Source organism: Heliconius melpomene, chromosome 2 (assembly GCF_056956725.1).
Source record: "Heliconius melpomene rosina isolate 202511_hmr_F chromosome 2, ASM5695672v1, whole genome shotgun sequence".
In the NCBI taxonomy this organism is placed as follows: Eukaryota; Metazoa; Arthropoda; class Insecta; order Lepidoptera; family Nymphalidae; genus Heliconius; species Heliconius melpomene.
Window position 1 is genome coordinate 6,479,590 of NC_140390.1, and position 21,689 is coordinate 6,501,278.

At 33.7% G+C, this 21,689-nt stretch overlaps 1 protein-coding gene across 2 annotated transcripts; it reads left to right on the forward strand.

Annotated features, from left to right (window-relative positions):
* The first annotated feature begins 349 nt into the window (after nt 1-349).
* Chc (clathrin heavy chain) lies at nt 350-21,407 on the forward strand. Of its 2 annotated transcripts, none has more exons than XM_085199479.1 (28): nt 350-483; nt 645-751; nt 2,002-2,227; nt 7,277-7,534; nt 7,615-7,803; nt 8,009-8,263; nt 8,845-9,041; nt 9,602-9,782; nt 10,131-10,324; nt 10,537-10,763; nt 11,034-11,205; nt 11,548-11,826; nt 12,162-12,380; nt 12,723-12,865; nt 13,039-13,173; nt 13,590-13,812; nt 14,062-14,236; nt 14,408-14,562; nt 14,962-15,186; nt 15,525-15,765; nt 16,029-16,186; nt 16,565-16,732; nt 16,960-17,109; nt 17,453-17,695; nt 18,021-18,135; nt 18,470-18,636; nt 18,900-19,113; nt 19,233-21,407. In XM_085199479.1, exons 2-28 carry the CDS (start codon nt 710-712, stop codon nt 19,331-19,333), a joined length of 5,052 nt encoding a protein of 1,683 aa, XP_085055605.1. In that variant the 5' UTR covers nt 350-483; nt 645-709; the 3' UTR covers nt 19,334-21,407. The 2 variants fall into 2 exon arrangements, with proteins under 2 accessions (XP_085055605.1, XP_085055613.1); XM_085199487.1 differs by having other exon boundaries at nt 7,280-7,534.
* The last annotated feature ends 282 nt before the right edge of the window (nt 21,408-21,689 follow it).

Consider the following 21,689-nt stretch of genomic DNA (forward strand, 5'->3'; position numbering starts at 1 on the left):
GAATTTTTTTATAAAAAATCACTTACAGGTTTGAGGACAATAATCAAATTAATTAAAATATATTATAGCTAATTTTCATTTTATATTTCAAAAATAAGAAATATATAAAATCACATACAATTGTTATTTGTTAATATTTCTTCCCTCTGGCACCAACGTAAAAGCTCGAGCGTTAAGTTCCACCACTCAACACGCAATGCCTCGAAACATTTATCGGAAAGTTGGGAACGGAGTGCCTTAACACTAGGTCCCCTCTGTTTACCCTGCTGTGTACTATTTTTTTTTGTACAAGTATTCGAACATTTCTACCCATTCGACAACGATTAATGCAACCCATCTCTTTCTATCTCGTAATCGTTCACAGTTCATTTCTTTTCATTCATTTGTGTATGTGGCAGCGGGTGCATTGTTCGTCATTTCTCTATACAAATAAAAAATATATTATTCATCTATTTTTCCTTCATGTAGAATTAAATTGGAAAAGTGAGTAACTAAAGTTGCTTCTAAATTTTGTAAATTCTATTAGTGTACCGGTAGTTGTTCTTTCTCCTTCAAACATGAATGAACGCCATGTTGATTGTCAAAGGTGTTATCCGTTTCTGATGAGACAGCAGTGAATTGAAATAACTGTGTTAAATTTTCAGACTCCGCGATTTAAGAGGATCGCTCGTAAGCCGTATCGGTTACTTAGAGCAAACAAAAAGCAATCATGGCTCAAGTGTTGCCTATACGTTTTCAGGAGCATTTACAGGTGAGTACGCCCATTGCACTTTGATAAATATGCTTGTAATGATAGTGTAGGGGGACGTTATATGATGCGAAGTAGTTATAATGGATCGTTTTATTAATTGCCTTGTTGTGTAAAAGTGGGAGGTGATAGTAGAAATGACATTGCGCAATTATATGCGTTGACAGATACCACCCCCTAAGCCGTGCACGAAATAGTGCCGGTATTGATTTGTTCCACATTCCCTCTGGATCATATGATTTACTAGTTATTTGACAATTTGGCAACCTTCCTCTGACGAGCTAATTATTAGCTATAGACTGGAATATATGTATAACAACAAAGTAGTTATAAGATATTGTAAATGCCAAAGATAAGGATTTTACAATATAAAAATTTGCACTTAGTCATTTTATGTTTCATATGAAAAGTTTTTATAAAACAAAATGTACTGTTTATTATGTTGTTATTAAATTAATTACATAAACTTTGATGTAGGGATGATGGTTTATAAATGTATTTAAATTTTGTATATAAAAGTAAAAATCTTTAAAGCTGTTAAGATAAAGATTAAATCACAATAAGTAAATAAGAAACCTATATAATCACTATGAAAACATAAAAATAAATAAATAATGAAGAAATTCTCATATTTTATTCCTATATAAAGTTTATATTCAAAGTATCTGAATAAGACTTTATATGAGACCTATTTTTTATGGGCATTGTGCCAAGACTTTCTTGCAAACATAAGAAGATTATTGCCTCTAATGTCGGCAGCTCTGTTCTCAAGCCTCAAAACAATGGCCATTATATTAATATCTTGAATGGGCAAATTTGAGATGTTAAAACAGTTATTTATAACTATAATTATAATAATACAAACTACTTCATTTTTACTTGACAGTTATTTTATTTGTAGTTTTTTAAACTATTGAGATAACATATTTATTGAAATAACAAGGAAACTTTTTAGGGAATTGTAGCAAGGAGATATTGTTTATCTGTAAATGTAATGGTTATGGGTTCAATCCCACTTCTATACAGCGATTATATTATAATTATTTTCATTCCTTGATCTGGTAGACAAAGTGAAGTGTCAGTGCCGTCACTTAACAAACAATATCTTCAAACTTGGACAAAAAGCGGAGAATACAAATAAAATTTGCAATATTATATCTCACTTAAATAATTTCTAATAGGAATATTATAAATTAAGCTGAACCAATTAACAAAATATTTATCTATAATATTTATATTTGTCTTCCTAACAGCTCACAAACATAGGGATAAATCCCGCCTCCATATCCTTCAACACTCTCACTATGGAGTCGGACAAATTCATCTGTGTCCGAGAGAAGGTTGGGGACACTTCAGAAGTGGTCATCATAGACATGGCGGATCCCACAAACCCCATAAGACGTCCCATCAGTGCTGATTCGGCTATTATGAATCCAGCGAGTAAAGTGATAGCCTTGAAGGGCAAAGCTGGGGTGGAAGGTGAGACATAGATAAACAATTTTGGCTTTTTGTTGCTTTGCTTATTTTTTTTTATATTATATACAGCATGGCTGAGGTGATTTATAAACCTGTTAGAATTTTGAATTTAGATATTTTTTTTTAAATTTTCATTGTTTTCATAAGAAATCCTTAACTTTAAAAAGTCCTAAAATGAATTGTAGCCATCAGACAGCTAAGTTCAGGGCAGCTACTACTCATTAACCATACTTTATTTTTTAATTACCAGCTTATTTGTCTACTCTTTGTTTATTGAAGGTTTTATTAATTTTGACATTTTATAAAAAAAAAAAAAATTTAATACACATCTACATGTTCTGAACTAACCCAATAAGAAAAGCAACTGAATAAACACTATATTCCAACAAATATCCCTAACGTATAAAATGTTGATGTAAATGCAAATTTTTCTTGTATTTAATGATTGAAGTTACAATGGACATTGCAAATACTAAAATAAAATATTAATAAATAATAATTAATTCCAGTGAGTAGGAATCGCACCCATAACCGTCGCGCTTACAACCGTTGTGCCACTGTCGCCACGACGGCTTCTAACGTTGGCATAACATTGTGATATATCATTTTATGGAATTCTATAAAAAAAATTAGACCGGCAAAACGTCAACTTAATAGCCAAATGTCAGTGCGTCATTGATCGTCCGTGATGCGGCAGATTTACTTAACTCTCCCTTTTAATTGCAAAGGCGCAGCTACGCAGGCGTGGGTTCGATTTCCACTCTAAAAAATTAAATATAAAATATTTTAATTTCTTTGCTCTGGCATCGGAGAGCCAACCGCGGCATTCAGTTACGCAATACCTCTACAATTCGGCGGAAAGTGGGGAGCAGAGTGTATTGACACTAGGATCTCTCTGCCTACACTGTTACTCGGGAAACAGCGTGAAATTGAAAATAAACTACTGGTAATGCAGTTTGAACGTAAATAAAAACCGTTCATATTATTAAGGAGGTATTATATTATAATAATAATTATTATAAACAAATAATTGATAATGTTAGCTAACAATTTGAAAGTATCAACTTCTTCTTCTCTATAAGTTTCTAAAAATATAAACATTTCTTTCGGCTTTCTTTAAAATCTTATAAAACTGGCTATTCAATGCTTTTCTTACTCCTAAAATTTACATCGTGTATATTCGACCTATATTCTCCACCCTGCTGTTGACCTTCTACATTTATGTATGTAGCCAAAAGATATTGGGAACTCTTTCACCAGTTAGGTCAACATTATACTTAATTTTTCTTCGTAACTAGTAAAATTTAGTTTTCTGAACTGCCATAGAAAAAGTACTTATGTAAAAGAATTTATAATAGGATTACATGTTACTTATTTCAGTTAATATAATATTCCATTATAAGTTTTTATTGTTTTTTTTTGTAGGCAATAATTTATTTTACAATGGGTCCATGCGTTTACGACTTTCGATCATTTAAGCGCGACTTTCTTGTTCAACGCGACGATTGTGGGTTCGATTCCAAATTGTCATCTAGATGATAATCGAACCTATTACCTATAAACATGAGTCAAACTATTAAATCATAACGTATATCTACCCTTGCAAATATATTAATGGGCTGAAATTTGAAAGAAAAAATAAACGAAAATAGTTTTTTCAACCTTTTAAACAAAAACGTATAGAGATAATATTAAACATATTTTATAATATAATTTTTATTTTATCACGCAGTATGTAGATATGTACTAGGGGGATTGCGTCATGACGTCGGTCGTCCACTCGTCGACTCGGCAATGAATCATCTAACGCGCGCGGATCAGAGAAATGTAAAAATGGCGTCAGAATATTTTAAAGATTAACTTATTAAATATTAATAAATTATTAATATTTTATTAAAAATATATTCGTTGCGTGTATTGAGGATCGTTTATTGTAAAACTGAACTTACAAAGATATAAAAATAGGTAATCATATAATAGCATTAGTTAAAAATATATGTATAAGAAATAATAATCTAACTTAATATATATTTTTTAAGTTCATAACAGTCGTAAAATATTATCTGTCTTTTATAAATTGTATTTAACCAATTTTTTATTGAAGACATTTTTCAATAGAGAAATTAAACGGGATGGCGTTTATAAAATTTAATAAAAATTTTCGGATAGTTTCTATACAGGCTCTATCTACATGCATGATTTATAGCTGACGTCTTAATAACCGATGTTATATTTCTGCTATTTAATTTTAATTTCATTTATTTGTATTTGAAATTTTCTAATATGATACTGATAATGAAATTAACGGAATCTTTAACGATTGGATATTTATTATTCTGTGAAAAGGCTGCTCACAAATAATGAAGTGGGATATGAACAACTTTGGGTAATTTGTCGATTATTTTAAAATAAAATTATTTCTAATTTATTCAATGTCTATGTGGAAAGAAACTAGCACTTAATAGAATTCTAAATGAGTACTTTAGAAAATATTAAAAATCACCATAAAGTAGATAAAAAATGATTAACCGTTCTGGAGGAATTGCATGTTGAGAGTGAGCACCTTTATCGTTGCCAGAGCCAAATTATATTAAATATTTAATTTCCTCCAGTGGGAATCGAACTCGAAACCTGTCGCGTTTACAGTCACTCCCTTGTGCTCTGCGCCACGAGTGGCTTCCAATATTGTTTGTATTTTGTTATTTAAAAACAAACATGTCTTTTATAGTAGCGATGTCACAAATAACTTGTTTCCAACTAATATTTAGCTATTTAACACTTACATAATAATATTACAGTGTTGACCTCATCACAAGAACATCAAGGCGTAGCCTTAAGGTTTATTCATTTTTAGCCGCATAAATAATTCTAATATACCTATAGGGAGTTTTACTTTATTATTTATTCAAGTTAGGAAAAAATATATATTTATAATATATGGATATGTGTATATAATATTTATATGAGGCACATGTGTGTGTCTGTAACGTGGCGGTCGTGGGTTCGATTCCCACTCGGGAGAATAAATTATATTTTTTTTGTGTTTTCATTTCTTCTCTCTGGCACCAAGACAAAAGCGCGGTGTTTAATTCACCCACTCAACACGCAATGCTTCGAAAAATTAGGTTCCCACTTCTTACCCTGCTGTATATGCGGGATACAGCGTGAAGTTGATTTAACTTTTTTTTATATGGTTGAGAATAAACTGATACTATTTTTAACTTGCTTTTCGAAAAAAAACGTAAATAAATAATAGTACGTCATTTATGATTATTCTTATCAAAATGACCCTGACAACGTACTTTCTTAAGCCAATGACCCATTATATTCTTTAAATGTTTTAATTTTGTCATTTCTTTTGTGCCATAATATTATTATTATTATTATTATTTATTATTAACGGTACATTTATTTATAAGAAGCGTGCTTTACCATTTCTTGTTTTTTTTTATAGTCACGTAACTTAATGCTCGTTTTTGCGGTATTGACAAAGAGAATGTAGTGTTCTTTTTTTTTAACTTCACGCTTTATCCCGTACATAGCAGGGTAGGCATAGGGAACATGGGAACCTAGTGTTGAGACACTTTCGTTAACCACTTTCTGTCGAAATTTGAAATGGAATTAATGAAAATGTTAAATATTTCATTTCACCGACGCATATAAATTATAAAATCATTTGCAAAATCAAAGACCAAATATTTTTATATAATATAGACTTCTACGATCATCTAGCAATATAAAATTAACCCTAATAAATGAAAGCAGTCACTAGTAACATTCCTATAAGTGATGTATATTTAAAGAGGCTAATATTATTAGAAAATGGCATTGGTACGCACGAATGCGTCCTAAGCTATACGCGACTATATGTTAAAATCGATTGTTATTTTTTATTTATGGAACCAACTTGAAATAACTATTTTCTTGGCACTTTTTCACTTAATTTTTCTTTGGATTTTGTAAAATAAACATTTATGTGATGTCGATCGTTAAAATAGAGAATCTATTTAGTGAGACAGAAGGATATCTTATTTATTTTTATTATTAACATACTATGTTTATAATGTCCTAAAGCACTCTTAAAAACTAAAGTTGAAAAAAAATAATTATCATCCATTAGTAAAATGTCATAAAATACTCATTATCGCGCACCCTAAAGCACCTGCACTTGAAAAATGAAGGGCTTCTTTCATTTGAAATTTAAAAGTACCATCTAAAGTAAGTAGGTACCAAATTGGTAAAGAACCGTAATTTAGTAGCTTCACGTTTATCCCTAGCGGGTTAGTCAGAGAGGACGGAGCGTCAAACGCTACGGTCTCTGCTTACCTCTTTCGCCTCGTCCACTATCATCAACCTCTTCATACATGCCCTCCGGGGGGGTCCTCATGCTTTTTACGTGACCTCTCTCTCTCTCTCCAGTATCTTCTGTGTTTTCGAAGGTCAACCGAGGTCGCCGGCGTCGACATAACGACGTTTTTTTATAAGAGATTGACCTCGGGTATTTAACACTATTAATTATCTATAGGTCAGTGTGCTCCATTACAGTGACAGGAAAAACTTTAAATAGGCATTTTTATTATTGTTTTTATTCTGTTTACTTAATGGTGCTTTTGATTCACATAATTTTATATCATCAATACTATATTTGAAAGTTAACATATATGTAATATAATAATAGAATTGAGGACGCCGTGGCGCACAGGCCATAAGCTTGTAAAGGTAAACGCGACAGTTGTGGGTCCTATCCCTTATAGAATTGATAAATTGTTATTTATAAATGTTTTCATTTTTTCGGTACCAAGGCAAAGCGCGGTGTTGAATTCCGCCATTCGACACGCAATGCCTCAACACTACAGCGGAAAGAGGGAACGTAGTATCTAAACACTGTGTTTCATCTGCCTACCCTGCAGTAGGCGGAATACAGCATGAAGCTAAAAATATATATTTATATTTTATAACTTAACTCTTTTTCGCATTGTTTGAACAGCAATATAACTAATCCGTACACCTCTCACACAGACGATCCATACTCATTTATTTCTTATGTCCCAGCAGCGCAAAAGACGCTGCAAATATTCAACATTGAGATGAAATCCAAGATGAAGGCGCACACGATGACCGAAGACGTGGTCTTCTGGAAGTGGATATCCCCCAACACCCTGGCCCTCGTCACCAAGATGTCGGTCTACCACTGGTCCATGGAAGGTGACTCAACGCCGGTCAAGATGTTCGATAGACACTCCTCGCTCGCTGAGTGCCAGATTATCAATTATAGGACTGATCCGAAACAACAATGGTTGTTGTTAGTTGGTGAGTTTTTATTTTTTGTTGTTAATTTAGTTTTTACCATTAGAAGGATGCTATAAATTGCAAATAATAATTGTCCATAGGCATATCGGCCCAACAAAACCGTGTAGTGGGCGCCATGCAGCTGTACTCCGTGGAGCGCAAATGCTCCCAGCCCATAGAGGGGCACGCGGCCTCCTTCGCCACGTTCAAGGCGGAGGGCAACGCGGAGCCCTCTACGCTGTTCTGTTTCGCCGTGAGGACAGCTCAGGGTGGCAAATTGCATATTATCGGTGAGTATAATAAAACTGGTATATTAGTTTTTTTTGTTGTTTATTCAATTTAGTACAGAAGTCAAATCCTTTTTCGAAATTGAACCACGGAACCTCCCAAAAAATACTCCGCTCCCATTAAGACACCATACGTTACCAGAGCGAGGAAGAAATTAAAATTGAATCTTTAATATAACATAAAACTCATAAATAACAACTATTTCAGAGGTTGGCCAAACTCCAGCTGGTAACCAACCATTCCCCAAAAAGGCAGTAGACGTGTTCTTCCCGGCCGAAGCCCAGAACGACTTCCCAGTGGCAATGCAAGTGTCACCCAAGTATGACGTCATATATCTAATCACCAAATACGGATATATCCATATGTATGATATTGAAACGGGAACCTGTATTTATATGAACAGGATTTCATCTGATACTATATTTGTGACTGCCCCACATGAGTCCACTGGTGGTATTATTGGTGAGTTGATTTTGGTATACTTGTATAGTGCGGTTGATAAGTGTTGGTCACTTTGAAGTTAGGTTTTTTGATCGTTTGTGCATTGTTTTGCACGCGGGAAGTAAGTAGTTGAAAATAAGAAAAATCTCAAAATCTTATCTACTTAGCCATCTGCAGTTAACTTTCAGTTAGGCCACAACTCGTCGAGCATACTGTAGAATAGTATGTATTAGACGCCATTTTGTTGTCAAGTGATAAATATTTAAAAATATTTTTGCACGCCCTGTTTGATTATTTAATAGGGGTGTAATGGGAAACCAACTGGTTGTTTCTATATCCACCAAGTTGTACAAAAAATTTAACGCAGTTAAAATGGTTATATATTAAATACTAGCTTTTACCTACGGCTCTGTCTGCGTGGTCAAATGGGAGTTATTAAGAGTTCTTTCCATTTAATTTTAAATGATGTAATATAGCTTAAAAGAGTCTTCAATAAATAGACTATCCAATACAAACACAAAATCAATTCAAGCTAGTAGTTCCTGAGATTAGAGAAACCTAAAGATTAGAGAATTCTAATATATTTTAATAAATCACAACAGGTGTAAACCGTAAAGGCCAAGTGCTATCAGTGACAGTTGAAGAAGACTCAATAGTGCCGTACATCAACACAGTACTGCAAAACCCAGAACTGGCGCTACGTCTCGCGGTTAGAAATAATTTGGCCGGCGCTGAGGAGTTGTTTGTTAGGAAGTTTAATATGCTATTCACTAATGGGCAGTATGGGGAAGCAGCTAAGGTAAGCATTTTATTAAAATATAGTTGTTTCGTTATAATTATTTTATTAAAATACTAGCGGACGCGCGCAGTTTCGCTTGCGTATTTAGTGGTGAATTCTAAAAAACCATGAAACACATGTTCAATTAAATATTTTTAAAAGTCTAAATTTCAAATTTTATAATAATCGGTGGCGTTTTAAAGATTTTTCCATACAAACTTTCAACCCCTTATTTGCACCCTTAGGGGGAGAATTCTAAAGAACGATGAAACACGTATTCAATTAAATGCTTTTAAAAATCTAAATTTCAAATTTTATAAAAATCGGTGCCGATTTAATTTTTTTTTCATACAAACTTAGAACCCCTATTTCATCCCTTTAGGGTTAAAATTTTTCAAAATCCCTTCTTAGTGGATGTCCAGATTACGAAAGTAAACTTTTGTCCAAATTTAACGTTTCTACCATCAGCGGTTACGGCTGTCTGTCTTACCTCAGTCAGTGAGGACAAGTCCTTTTATATATATAGATAGTTGTTTCGTTATAATAATAATGTGACTCATTCTAACCGTATATATTTTAAGGTGGCAGCAATGGCGCCCCGAGGCATTCTCCGCACGCCACAAACTATCCAGCGTTTTCAACAAGTGCCCACACAGCCGGGACAGACGTCTCCGCTGTTGCAGTACTTCGGTATCCTGCTAGACCAGGCACAGTTGAACAAGTTTGAGTCGCTGGAGCTTTGTCGGCCTGTTTTGTTGCAAGGTGGGTGTGGATTATGTTATATATATTTTTTATATGTGGTTTGTTATTAATTTTAGTTTTTTAAATAATACTATTTTAATTATATTATTTAAAAAACTAATATATGGTGTAAATTAGTGTCATAATTTATTATTTCTCACTCATATATGAATGTAAGAAAAGTGTACCTAAAATTTTGAAAAAATTTTTTAGATAGCATTTAATTTAATTGGCGATATCTGATGTATATTTACATTTTAATAAAAAATCTAATTTTAACTTTTTTATTTGCTGTATTAGTTCAAAATTATAAAATAAGTTAGTGTATACTAAAGTATATAATAAAATATTTTTAATGCCTATAAACAGGTCGTAAGCAGCTCCTTGAGAAATGGCTTAAAGAGGAAAAGTTGGAGTGTTCAGAGGAACTGGGTGATCTTGTGAAGCAAGTGGATCCTACTTTAGCTCTCTCCGTATATCTACGGGCCAATGTGGCCAGTAAAGTTATCCAATGTTTCGCTGAAACTGGCCAATTTCAGAAAATTGTGCTTTATGCCAAAAAGGTAATTATTTTTTTATTAAACTAAGTAATAAAAAATTTTTTCGATCATTATGGATTTAGAATATATGCAGATGGCAAATAATTAATTAAATTTCTACTTTATTTCAAAAATGTTACTAATTACTTTTAGGTTATTTAAACAACACTACAATAGACTTTCTAATAAATTATTAAATAATGAAACATGACTATAATTCATATATTTTTAACCAGGTTAGCTACACACCTGACTACATCTATCTACTCCGTTCTGTAATGCGTACCAACCCTGAACAAGGAGCAGGGTTTGCCGGCATGTTGGTAGCTGAGGACCCACCCCTGGCTGATATACAGCAGATTGTGGATGTCTTCATGGAACAGAATATGGTGCAGCAATGTACTGCCTTCCTGCTGGATGCTTTGAAGAATAACCGACCTGAAGAAGGTGCTTTGCAGACCAGGTAGACAATTTTTATGTTTCAATCAACTAGTGGGTTTTGCTGGCGTGATGATAAAGTAGAAATTTGGATAGAACTGTGTAGGTACTTGTAGGTATTTTTCCTTGGCCTCAAGGGATGGTATGCAGTCGCTCAACACTGACCGCGTTGGCAGCGACGTGTTAATAAATATATCATTAATAAGTAGAAAAAAAAATATCATCCATTAGTAATTTTTCACATATGAATAATAATTATATATTTTTAAATTATTATCACATTTCACTCACACAGACTACTCGAAATGAACCTGATGTCGGCGCCCCAAGTCGCGGACGCGATCCTAGGCAACGGCATGTTCACCCATTACGACAGGGCGCATGTCGCGCAGCTCTGTGAAAAGGCGGGCCTGTTGCAGCGCGCCCTCGAGCATTACACCGATTTGTATGATATTAAACGTGCTGTGGTAAGTTGGATATTTTTTTATACTTGTAGTATTTATTTTATTAAGCTTTTGTCTTGATGAGACCAGTAGTGGGGCAAGGGCGGGGTTGTAAACGCGACAAGTGGGTGGGTGCGTTTGCCACTGGTATAAATGAATTATTCCACAACCAGTCGCATTTACAGACACCCTTTGTGCCCATGCGCCACAACTGGCCTAAATAATAAAAACCTACTTTATAGTATGTTCGTGGTTCGTAAGACATTAGTCTTATGACTCAAATAGGACTTGCAACTCAAAAATCACATATAAATTGTTCTATTAATGACGACTCTATATTAATTTATGAAATATTAATTATTTCAGGTCCACACCCACCTCCTATCAGCGGACTGGCTTGTCACGTATTTCGGCACCTTATCAGTGGAAGACTCTCTTGAGTGCCTCAAGGCCATGCTTCAGGCCAACATTAGGCAGAACTTGCAAATATGCGTACAAATTGCCACAAAGTACCACGAACAGCTGACTACTAAATCTCTGATTGAATTATTTGAAAGTTTCAAGACTTATGAAGGACTTTTTTACTTCCTGGGCTCCATTGTCAACTTTAGCCAGGATTCGGAAGTGCACTTTAAATATATTCAGGTAAAATAAAAATATAAAACCGTTTAATAAATTACTTATTAAATGTTTGAAATCTTCATCATCATCTTATGCATTTAAGAATAAAATGTTGTTATAACAATTGATGAAATAAGAAAATTATTTGTGTAAAAAATAATTGTTTAACATTTGTTAATAAAGTTATATTTGCTTATGTAATCTATATTAAAATTGTAATAAATTTTATTTTACTTTGTTTCATGGAATTATTTAAAATTTAATTTTCACACCCACATGTGGTAGACACATGGTCACCACAGGTGAAATAAAATATATAATAGTGATGATTAAATAATATTATTATATGTATTTTTCAGGCTGCATGTAAAACAGGACAAATTAAAGAAGTGGAACGTATATGCCGGGAATCGAACTGCTACAACGCGGAGCGTGTGAAGAACTTCCTCAAAGAAGCCAAGTTACCTGACCAACTGCCTCTCATCATAGTTTGCGACAGATTCGACTTTGTCCACGATCTTGTGCTATATTTGTATAGAAATAGCTTGCAGAAGTATATTGAGATATATGTGCAAAAGGTATGTATTGTTTTTTCATATTATATATTTCCTTGGCTTTTTTTGTTTTTAAAAATATTGAAGTCCATCTGAAATGTTTAATTAAAAAGGGGGAAAGCCAGTCGTGACGCAGAGTCATGTGCGTTTAATTGGACTCCAAGAAATGAAATATTTATTTAAATTTATATTTCCACTTCTTTGCTTTAAGCAGAGTGACTTAACACTAGGGTCTCTGTTCTTGCCCTGCTACATGGGATGTACAGCGTTAAGCTGATTTCTTTTTTATATGATTTAATTAAAAATTCACAACTTAATTTTGTGTTTTTTGTGTGTATTTATAACACTACAATTTTCATAATTCAGGTAAACCCGTCTCGCCTACCCGTTGTTGTCGGCGGTCTCTTAGACGTGGACTGTGCTGAAGATATCATCAAGAATTTAATCTTAGTTGTGCGAGGACAATTCTCAACTGATGAACTTGTGGCTGAAGTCGAAAAGAGAAACAGGTATTAATTGCTTTACCAATTCTTCAAAATGAATTCTTGTAAAATAAAAAGATTAACGCTTGAATAGTATTTATTAAAGAATTTAATTATTTTTTTCTATGATGGCATATTTTTGATATTTTGTATAGATAACTTAAGGATGTCATTTTAATATATAACATCTTTTATTTCAGATTGAAATTACTTCTCCCATGGCTGGAGACACGCGTGCACGAGGGTTGCAACGAACCAGCCACTCACAATGCACTGGCTAAAATTTATATTGATTCAAATAACAACCCTGAACGTTTCCTCAAGGAGAATCAATGGTAAATTACTGCTAATAATTATTTGTTTTCATAAAATTTTATTTTTTTATTAATTAATTGATTTAACTTAAGGAAGCAAACTTTATAAAGTATTTAATATTAATATATATATTTTTATCATTGTTCTGGCACGTCATTAGGTCTACACAATAAAAATATCACTTTCATTAAATATGGCCAATGTGTGCAAATTTTCAAACGCACAAGCGTCTGATTGTAAACGCTACGTTTATGGGTTCAAAGTCCATTTGGAAGAATAAGATATTATTTATTAATACTTTAATTTCTTCACTCTGGTAACAAGGCGAGGTGTGTGTGTGAGGTGTTGAGTTTCGTAACTCAACACACAATACCTTAAAATTTCTGCAGATTAGCTAAATATTTCCTTACACAAAATAAATAAATAAAACAAACAGGTACGACTCGCGCGTTGTTGGCCGCTACTGCGAGAAGCGCGACCCGCACCTGGCGTGCGTCGCGTACGAGCGAGGCCAGTGCGACCGCGAGCTCATTGCCGTATGCAACGACAACTCCCTCTTTAAGACCCAGGCCAGGTACCTAGTGCGTCGGCGAGACCAGGATCTGTGGTTGGAGGTGCTGGCAGAGTCCAATCCGTTCAAGCGACAGCTCATTGATCAGGTTTGTTTTGTGGTTGTCTTGATACTCACTCCCTTCTCTCTACCCTTTGATGTGGAAAAAAATGTGAAGCTGCTTAATTTTTTTTATTAAACAAGTACAGATTTATTAATTTTGATTATTTTAAAGTATTTTACTTTTAATATGTGCTAACACATAGTTCCTTCAATTTATTTCAATGGAAATTATTATTGCAATAACAATTTCAAATATAATTTCCATTTCTTAATACTAATAAGCAATTTTTTTCAGGTTGTCCAAACTGCCCTCTCGGAGACTCAAGACCCAGAGGACATCTCAGTGACAGTGAAAGCTTTCATGACAGCAGATCTACCAAATGAACTGATTGAATTGCTTGAGAAGATTGTTCTCGATAACTCTGTGTTCTCTGATCATAGGAATTTGCAGAATTTACTTATTTTGACTGGTTAGTAAAGATTTCTATAGGGATTTATGTAAAAAATCTTAAGATAAGGAGGACTTGCACATCCAGAGATAACACAAGCAAAATTTCTGAATCTCTTCAAGCAAAATTGCTGAACACAAGAAAATTTACAAAGTCTTTTATATTAATCTATTTATTATTATCATTTCACAGCTATAAAGGCGGATCGAACTCGCGTCATGGAATACATAAACCGTCTCGACAACTACGACGCGCCCGACATCGCCAACATTGCGATCAACAATGAACTGTACGAAGAGGCGTTTGCTATATTCAAGAAGTTTGATGTTAACACTTCCGCTATTCAGGTAATATGTTTGATTTTGTTGTTTTGGTTTGTGGTAATGGTGAACTATAAGACGTTAAATATATAACAAATTTAATGTACCGGAAATCGAACTTGTGTCTATTGGATACTCACCGAGTTTGCAGGTCATCAAATGCTATGTTAAAACTTATGTACATTTCTAAATATTTACTTCTCCAGGTTGTGTTTATTTTTAAAAAAAGTTTTATTGCTCTAGCTTCATTGTATAAAGGTGTTTGACTTTGCACCATACTTTACCACAGTAAATTTTCAAAATAAAGACATATTTAGTGTTTTAATTTATTAGACAAAAATACAATTAAAACTGATTTTATCTATGTGGTTGATTATCTAATATGTAGCCACCCAGTTATAATTAAAAAATAAACCTTGTTTCCAGGTGCTAATTGACCAAGTGAAGGACCTGAAACGCGCATACGAGTTCGCCGAGCGTTGCAACGAGCCGGGCGTTTGGTCGCAGCTAGCCAAAGCCCAACTACAACAGGGCTTGGTGAAAGAAGCTATTGATTCCTATATAAAGGCAGACGACCCCTCCGCCTACATGGACGTGGTGGATACGGCGACCAAGGAACAGTCGTGGGAGGATCTTGTGCGGTATTTACAGGTTAGTTTTGTTGTTCTTTATTAGATTTATTAAATAAAAATATACTTTATAAAATACAATAGTCATCAGTTATACTAAATGTCATAAGCTTCATAAAATCCAAAGGCTAGAGATGTAAGATAGTAAAAAAATATATGATTTACCCGAGAAAACAATATTCTATGGGGTAATTTATTGTTTAAGTAAGTGCAGCTTTGATTCAATATTGATCTCTTAATTTTGGAAAGAATATAATACGACATATACTATATATGCAATACAGTGTGAAACTAAAAAAACAAAAACAATTGATATATTCTGAAACTTGACATATAAATAATAAACAATCTCTCCCATAGATGGCACGCAAGAAGGCTCGCGAGTCCTACATAGAATCAGAACTGATCTACGCATACGCCCGCACCGGCCGTCTTGCTGACCTGGAGGAGTTCATCTCGGGGCCAAACCACGCGGATATCCAGAAGATCGGTGACCGCTGCTTCGAAGACAAAATGTATAATGCGGCTAAATTGTTGTACAATAATGTTAGCAATTTTGCACGTTTGGCCATTACGTTGGTGTATTTGAAGGAGTTTCAAGGTTTGTTTTTTTTTGGTGTATTTTTTTTGTTGTGTAACTTTAGGTAGTATTGACGCACGCACGGCCCAATTTCAGTGGCGGAACTAAACGCCGCGCATTGCCTGAGCGAAACCAGAGCGAAAAAATAAAAATATTAAATATATAATTTCCTCGAGTGTGAATCGAACCCACAACCTGTCGCGTTTACAGTTACAAGCTTGTGCCCCTATGGCACTGGTCTCAATTTAAAATATATTAACAAAAACCATATTTTCCGATCACAGGTGCCGTGGACAGCGCTCGCAAAGCGAACTCGACCCGCACGTGGAAGGAGGTGTGCTTCGCGTGCGTCGACGCCGGCGAGTTCCGCCTCGCGCAGATGTGCGGACTGCACATTGTCGTACACGCTGACGAACTGGAGGACCTCATTAATTATTATCAGGTATTTGTTGAAGATATATAAGGGGAGTTTAACTTGTTGTGTTATGCAATGGTTGTGGGTTTGGTTCTTGGTGGTGGAAGAAATTTTGGAAATGCAGTGCGTAATATACAACTTAACAAGTAAGGTTGAAATTTGGGCGGAAATTGGACTTTAAAAACTCATGCCAGTAGGTTCTCATTGCCTACATCCATATAAAAGGGATGATGCTGAAAAAAAAACACTTTGAATATGCCGGTGGATGTGGGCGAGTTTTGTTTCGCTCAAATATATGGGTTACACATTATATTGCACTTATTACTCAATTATTAAATAAATAATATTTTTTTCAAACCAAATTTAAAAAAAAAATATATAAATAATTTCAACTCACCGTCACAGGATCGCGGTCACTTCGACGAGCTAATAAGTCTACTAGAAGCGGCCCTCGGCCTCGAGAGAGCCCACATGGGAATGTTCACGGAACTAGCGATCCTGTACTCCAAATACAAGCCAGCCAAGATGCGCGAACACTTGGAGCTGTTCTGGTCGCGAGTTAACATTCCCAAGGTAAATTATGTTTATATTTTGTTGTAAGTTAAAAGGCAATAATTTTTTGAAATTGTATATATGTTAAAAAGTTGTATTGCATATTGCAGGAGACGTATTTGGTTAAGTAAAATATTAATCAACCCTCCTTAAACATAATTAAGAACCCAGGACTATTAAAATATTTATAATTGCAGTAGTATCAATAATCAAATCACTCATACAGTACCATATGTTTTCTTTTCCAGGTGCTTCGTGCAGCTGAACAGGCCCACCTTTGGTCAGAGCTGGTGTTCCTCTATGACAAGTACGAGGAATATGATAATGCGGCTCTTACTATGATGCAACATCCCACTGAGGCGTGGCGTGAGGGACATTTCAAGGATATTGTTACTAAGGTATACCTTTATATATTTGCTTTGTTAAACCTAACATAAAATAAAAAATCCTTATTTTACATTAAAGTTGCAAGTGCACAACTATCAAAGAATTTTATAGAACAGAATGGGAAAAGGGCAGCTTTAACTCTAAAAGTTGGGTCACTTTTAGAGTCATTAAGTGCCCTCATTGTATAAAAATACTGTTTTATTTTGTTAATTTGTCATGTATCTTTTGATTTGTATATCTCAGAAACATGGTTTTGTTTCTTAGTCTACATAATTGAACTTACAGGCTAGTATAATATAAAAATAACCCTCACATTTACAGCATAAGTATTGAAACTAATTTAAACCATTCCAGGTGGCAAACATGGAGTTATACTACAAAGCTATCCAATTCTACCTAGACTTTAAACCTCTACTCCTCAATGACCTGCTATTAGTCCTGGCCCCGCGTATGGACCACACTCGTGCGGTCACCTTCTTCACTAAAGCTGGTCATCTGCAGCTTGTGAAGGCCTACCTGAGATCAGTACAGAATCTTAATAATAAGGCTGTAAATGAAGCATTGAATTCGTTATTAATTGATGAGGAAGATTATCAGGTATATTAATTGATGCTCTTGATTTTTCGTATTTTTAAATTATTTTTGCTTGACACCTTTTTGGGCATATTAGGGGTAGGCAAACGTAACCTAGTATTAAAACACGGTACCCCAAAATCCGGTGATAGACTCTCTAGACTAAATTGAGTTGAATTCGAACACTCAATCATTACACTTACATTCAGATGGTATTCCACTGTGCTACTATGGTTTATATGTTTTGAATTTATGAAAATATGTTTCATATATTCAAGTTATTATTTACAGCTTATTTATTATAATATTTAAATTTATTAAATGATAACCTAAATTGTTTTACTTGTAGGGCTTACGAACATCGATAGATGCATTCGATAACTTTGACACTATTGCGCTGGCGCAACAACTAGAGAAACACGAACTTACCGAGTTTAGACGAATTGCTGCTTACTTATACAAAGGTAATATTTAATAATTTCAAAACATAATGTATTGTGGAAATTTAATCAATGTGTCATTATTATGTGTGTGTTAGCGTTTTTATCAAAAAAGCTAAAAGAAAATTTAAAATTCCCATGTTTTTATCATAAGCAAATTCATGAATAAAATATGAATGAATCATTATAAGAAAACACTATAAACAAAAAATATAATCGAGAGAATGAAGAATAAATATGACGAAATTGCAAGCTTAAATCGGGAAGTATATCTATACATACATACATGTATATATACATTTATTTAAATTATTTTATTCAATTTCAATATTCAAATATCATATACATTTTACACCAGGCAACAACAGATGGAAACAAAGCGTGGAGCTCTGCAAGAAGGATGCGCTGTACGCCGACGCTATGGAGTACGCGTCCGAGTCCCGCCAGCCCGAAGTGGCCGAGGAACTGCTGGATTGGTTCCTGGAGAGGAATAATTTTGAGTGCTTCTCCGCTTGTTTGTATCAGGTCATTGAAGTTTCTTTTTTTTGCTTTATGCTCTATCCTTCTGTATTGTAAAGAAATAAAGAGAATCTAGTGTTATGACAAGGTTATTGGGTGATGGAATTCACTAATTCTGTAATAATGTATGTTTATAATAATTTATATCATTGTACACATACATAATTATTATTTTTTATTTGTGTGAAACTATAAAGTCACTATTTGTTGCTAGTTATTTTTTTAATATTATATTTATCCATATAATAATTATTTAATTTCCCATACAGTGCTACGATCTATTGAAACCGGACGTAGTCATCGAATTGGCATGGAGACACAACATCATGGACTTTGCCATGCCATACCTCATACAAACGGTCCGCGAATTGACGACAAAGGTAGAGAAGTTGGAGGAAGCTGACGCCAAACGAAGTACTGAGAGTGCTGAACAAGAGGCCAAACCCGCTATGATCATGGAACCACAGCTTATGCTTACCGCTGGTATGTATATAATTTTTTAACAGTCATGCTGTATCCCGGACAAAGGGTAAAAATTATAGTATTTGTTAAAATTTTTTGCAACAATATGTCAAATTATTGACTAATAAACCAATTCGCAGGTCCATCAATGCCCTACGGCGGTGTACCTGCGCAGGCGTCGCCCTACGCGTACGCGGCACAAGCGCCCTCCCCCGCGCCCTACCACGGCTACGGCATGTAGGGAACCGCCGCCCCTGCCTGGGGGTCCTTTGCGCACTTCTGAGCGACGTGCCGACACGCCGACACGACTCGCCGACACCGACACCGACACCGACACCGACATGCCGACACCGACGCGACACGCCGACATATATATTTATTAACTATTATTAATGCCCTATAGTGTACATATTACTATGCTTATTAATTGTGAATCGTATTATAAATTAAATGTTGTTTAGAATATACAAGTAGATCCAGTGAATTGAAATAAATATGGACGTCGGCGTGTCATATCGGTTGTTTCTTAGGAGCGGAACTCTCTGCATTTTCGAATTCAACCGTAATTTTAGTTGATGAGGTCAAACTTGTGAAATAGTCTAGATTTTATACACAACGGGTTTACGTTTGTAAGCGGCATGGCCTAATTGAGGTTTTTTTTTTCGGTCATTGTAAGTATTAATCGAAAATGCACTGAGATCTTATTTAATAAATAAAGAAAATTAAAATTATAGTTCTCGTTACACTACATTTTCGAGGTAGAAATTTGTTAATATATATATTTACATCATCAATATTTTTAGAGATTCAATCGCTTGTATGCCGACTTTAACATTATATTCTCGTCATGCTACTTTAGTTGTTAGTTGGCCAAGTAGATGGAATCTCTAAAACATAGATATCTAAATACATTGCGTGCTCGTCATCTTACTAGGCTTACCATAGTGAGAAAATTATAAATTCATTTCATATATATATAATAGTTATTGATGAAACTTGGCCTTAAATTATTAAAACTGCTGCCTGTTGTCATTCTTAAAATCAAACATCTACTAGAACTAGATGAAATGTATATGGAAATTATATTAACAAATTAATAATATAGAAGCAAATATAGCAGTCTCCATTCTGATATCATAATAATACCAAAAACTTTGGAAGTAAATAAAATAACCATTTTATTATGTAAAATATTGAATATTGCTGTATTTTCTTTTATAATATTTGAATATATATGTTTTCTCTACTGTTAATCGAGCAGCTGTAACCAAATTTTAGATTTGTCTGAGCTTAGGTGTACCAATGAGGTGCATAGATGAAATATTAAACACACATTGTAAATTGATTGTGGTTATTTATCGCGACGTCGATACTTTCGTTTGAAATATGATAAGAGCTATTTAAATACATCAAAAAAAAAACTATATGGAATATTATGTCACATTCAATAAATATTTAATTAGATAAATTAATATTCTAAAATATCTTTATGCAAAAGTCGAAATTTGCTGAGCTTTGTTTTTTTTTCACAAACAAGTGCAATAATTTGGTTTTTTGGTTGGTAGTTCAGTATAATCCTTTTTGTTTGAAGTCCGAAATATTAAATTATATATTTATTTAATGTAAAAAATTTTAAAATATTCATTTCAAATGATTATTGCTATATGTATATAATGCTTTCGATATTGCAATTGTAATTGGCGTAGAGTACGTTGAAAATGATAAATTTTAAATTGCAAAATTAACGGTAATAAATGAGAAATGTAGGTATGTTTAGATTTAGTTTAGGCGGAGATGGAGTAGTGGTATGTTATTATTATTATTATTTTTAATTAATACTATTAATTATTATTATTATTATGTTTGCGAGCGTGTGCGGGTTTGTATCTTGTTGCGTTGCGTCTTATATCACACCTTGGTATGCCTTCACTAGATAATATTTAAGAATATTACTTATAGTTAAACCCGGCTGCCCGAGAGAGCCTTCTGTTATTTCAACTCTTATCATTCATTAATTATTATCGAGATTATTATTATTTTATTATTTGTTTCTCATGAAAGATGTTAGCTCCACATACTGTTATATTATTGGTAACAATGTGATTGCGAGTTATAATTGATTATTAATTATTAAAAAAATCATTTAAATCATTCCTCTCATTTAATTAATATTTATTTTTCTTAATAAAGCAAAAATGAATAACAAAATAAGCCAGAATTTTTTTAATTATAACATTATTAGTATTGTATTTATTCATGTATGATACTATTTCACTGAATTTTATTATTGTAAGATTATATAATATGAATAAAAAGAAGTGTTTCTTTATGATTACCTTCTCCCGTATAATATAGAGAAATCTGCTGATAAAATTAAAACTGAAAGTAATGATGAAATTTTATATTAAATAATTTAAAAATTTCTCATAATATCAAACAATTTTTCAATGAAAGAGATGTTCGAGATAGAGATAGTCAATATTTAATATATTACATAATGAAGCTGAAGAGTTTGTTAAGTTTTACGTTTTAAACTCAGGAACTACTGGCATGAATTGAGAAATATATGCGACTATATAATTATCGAGGAAGGCTAT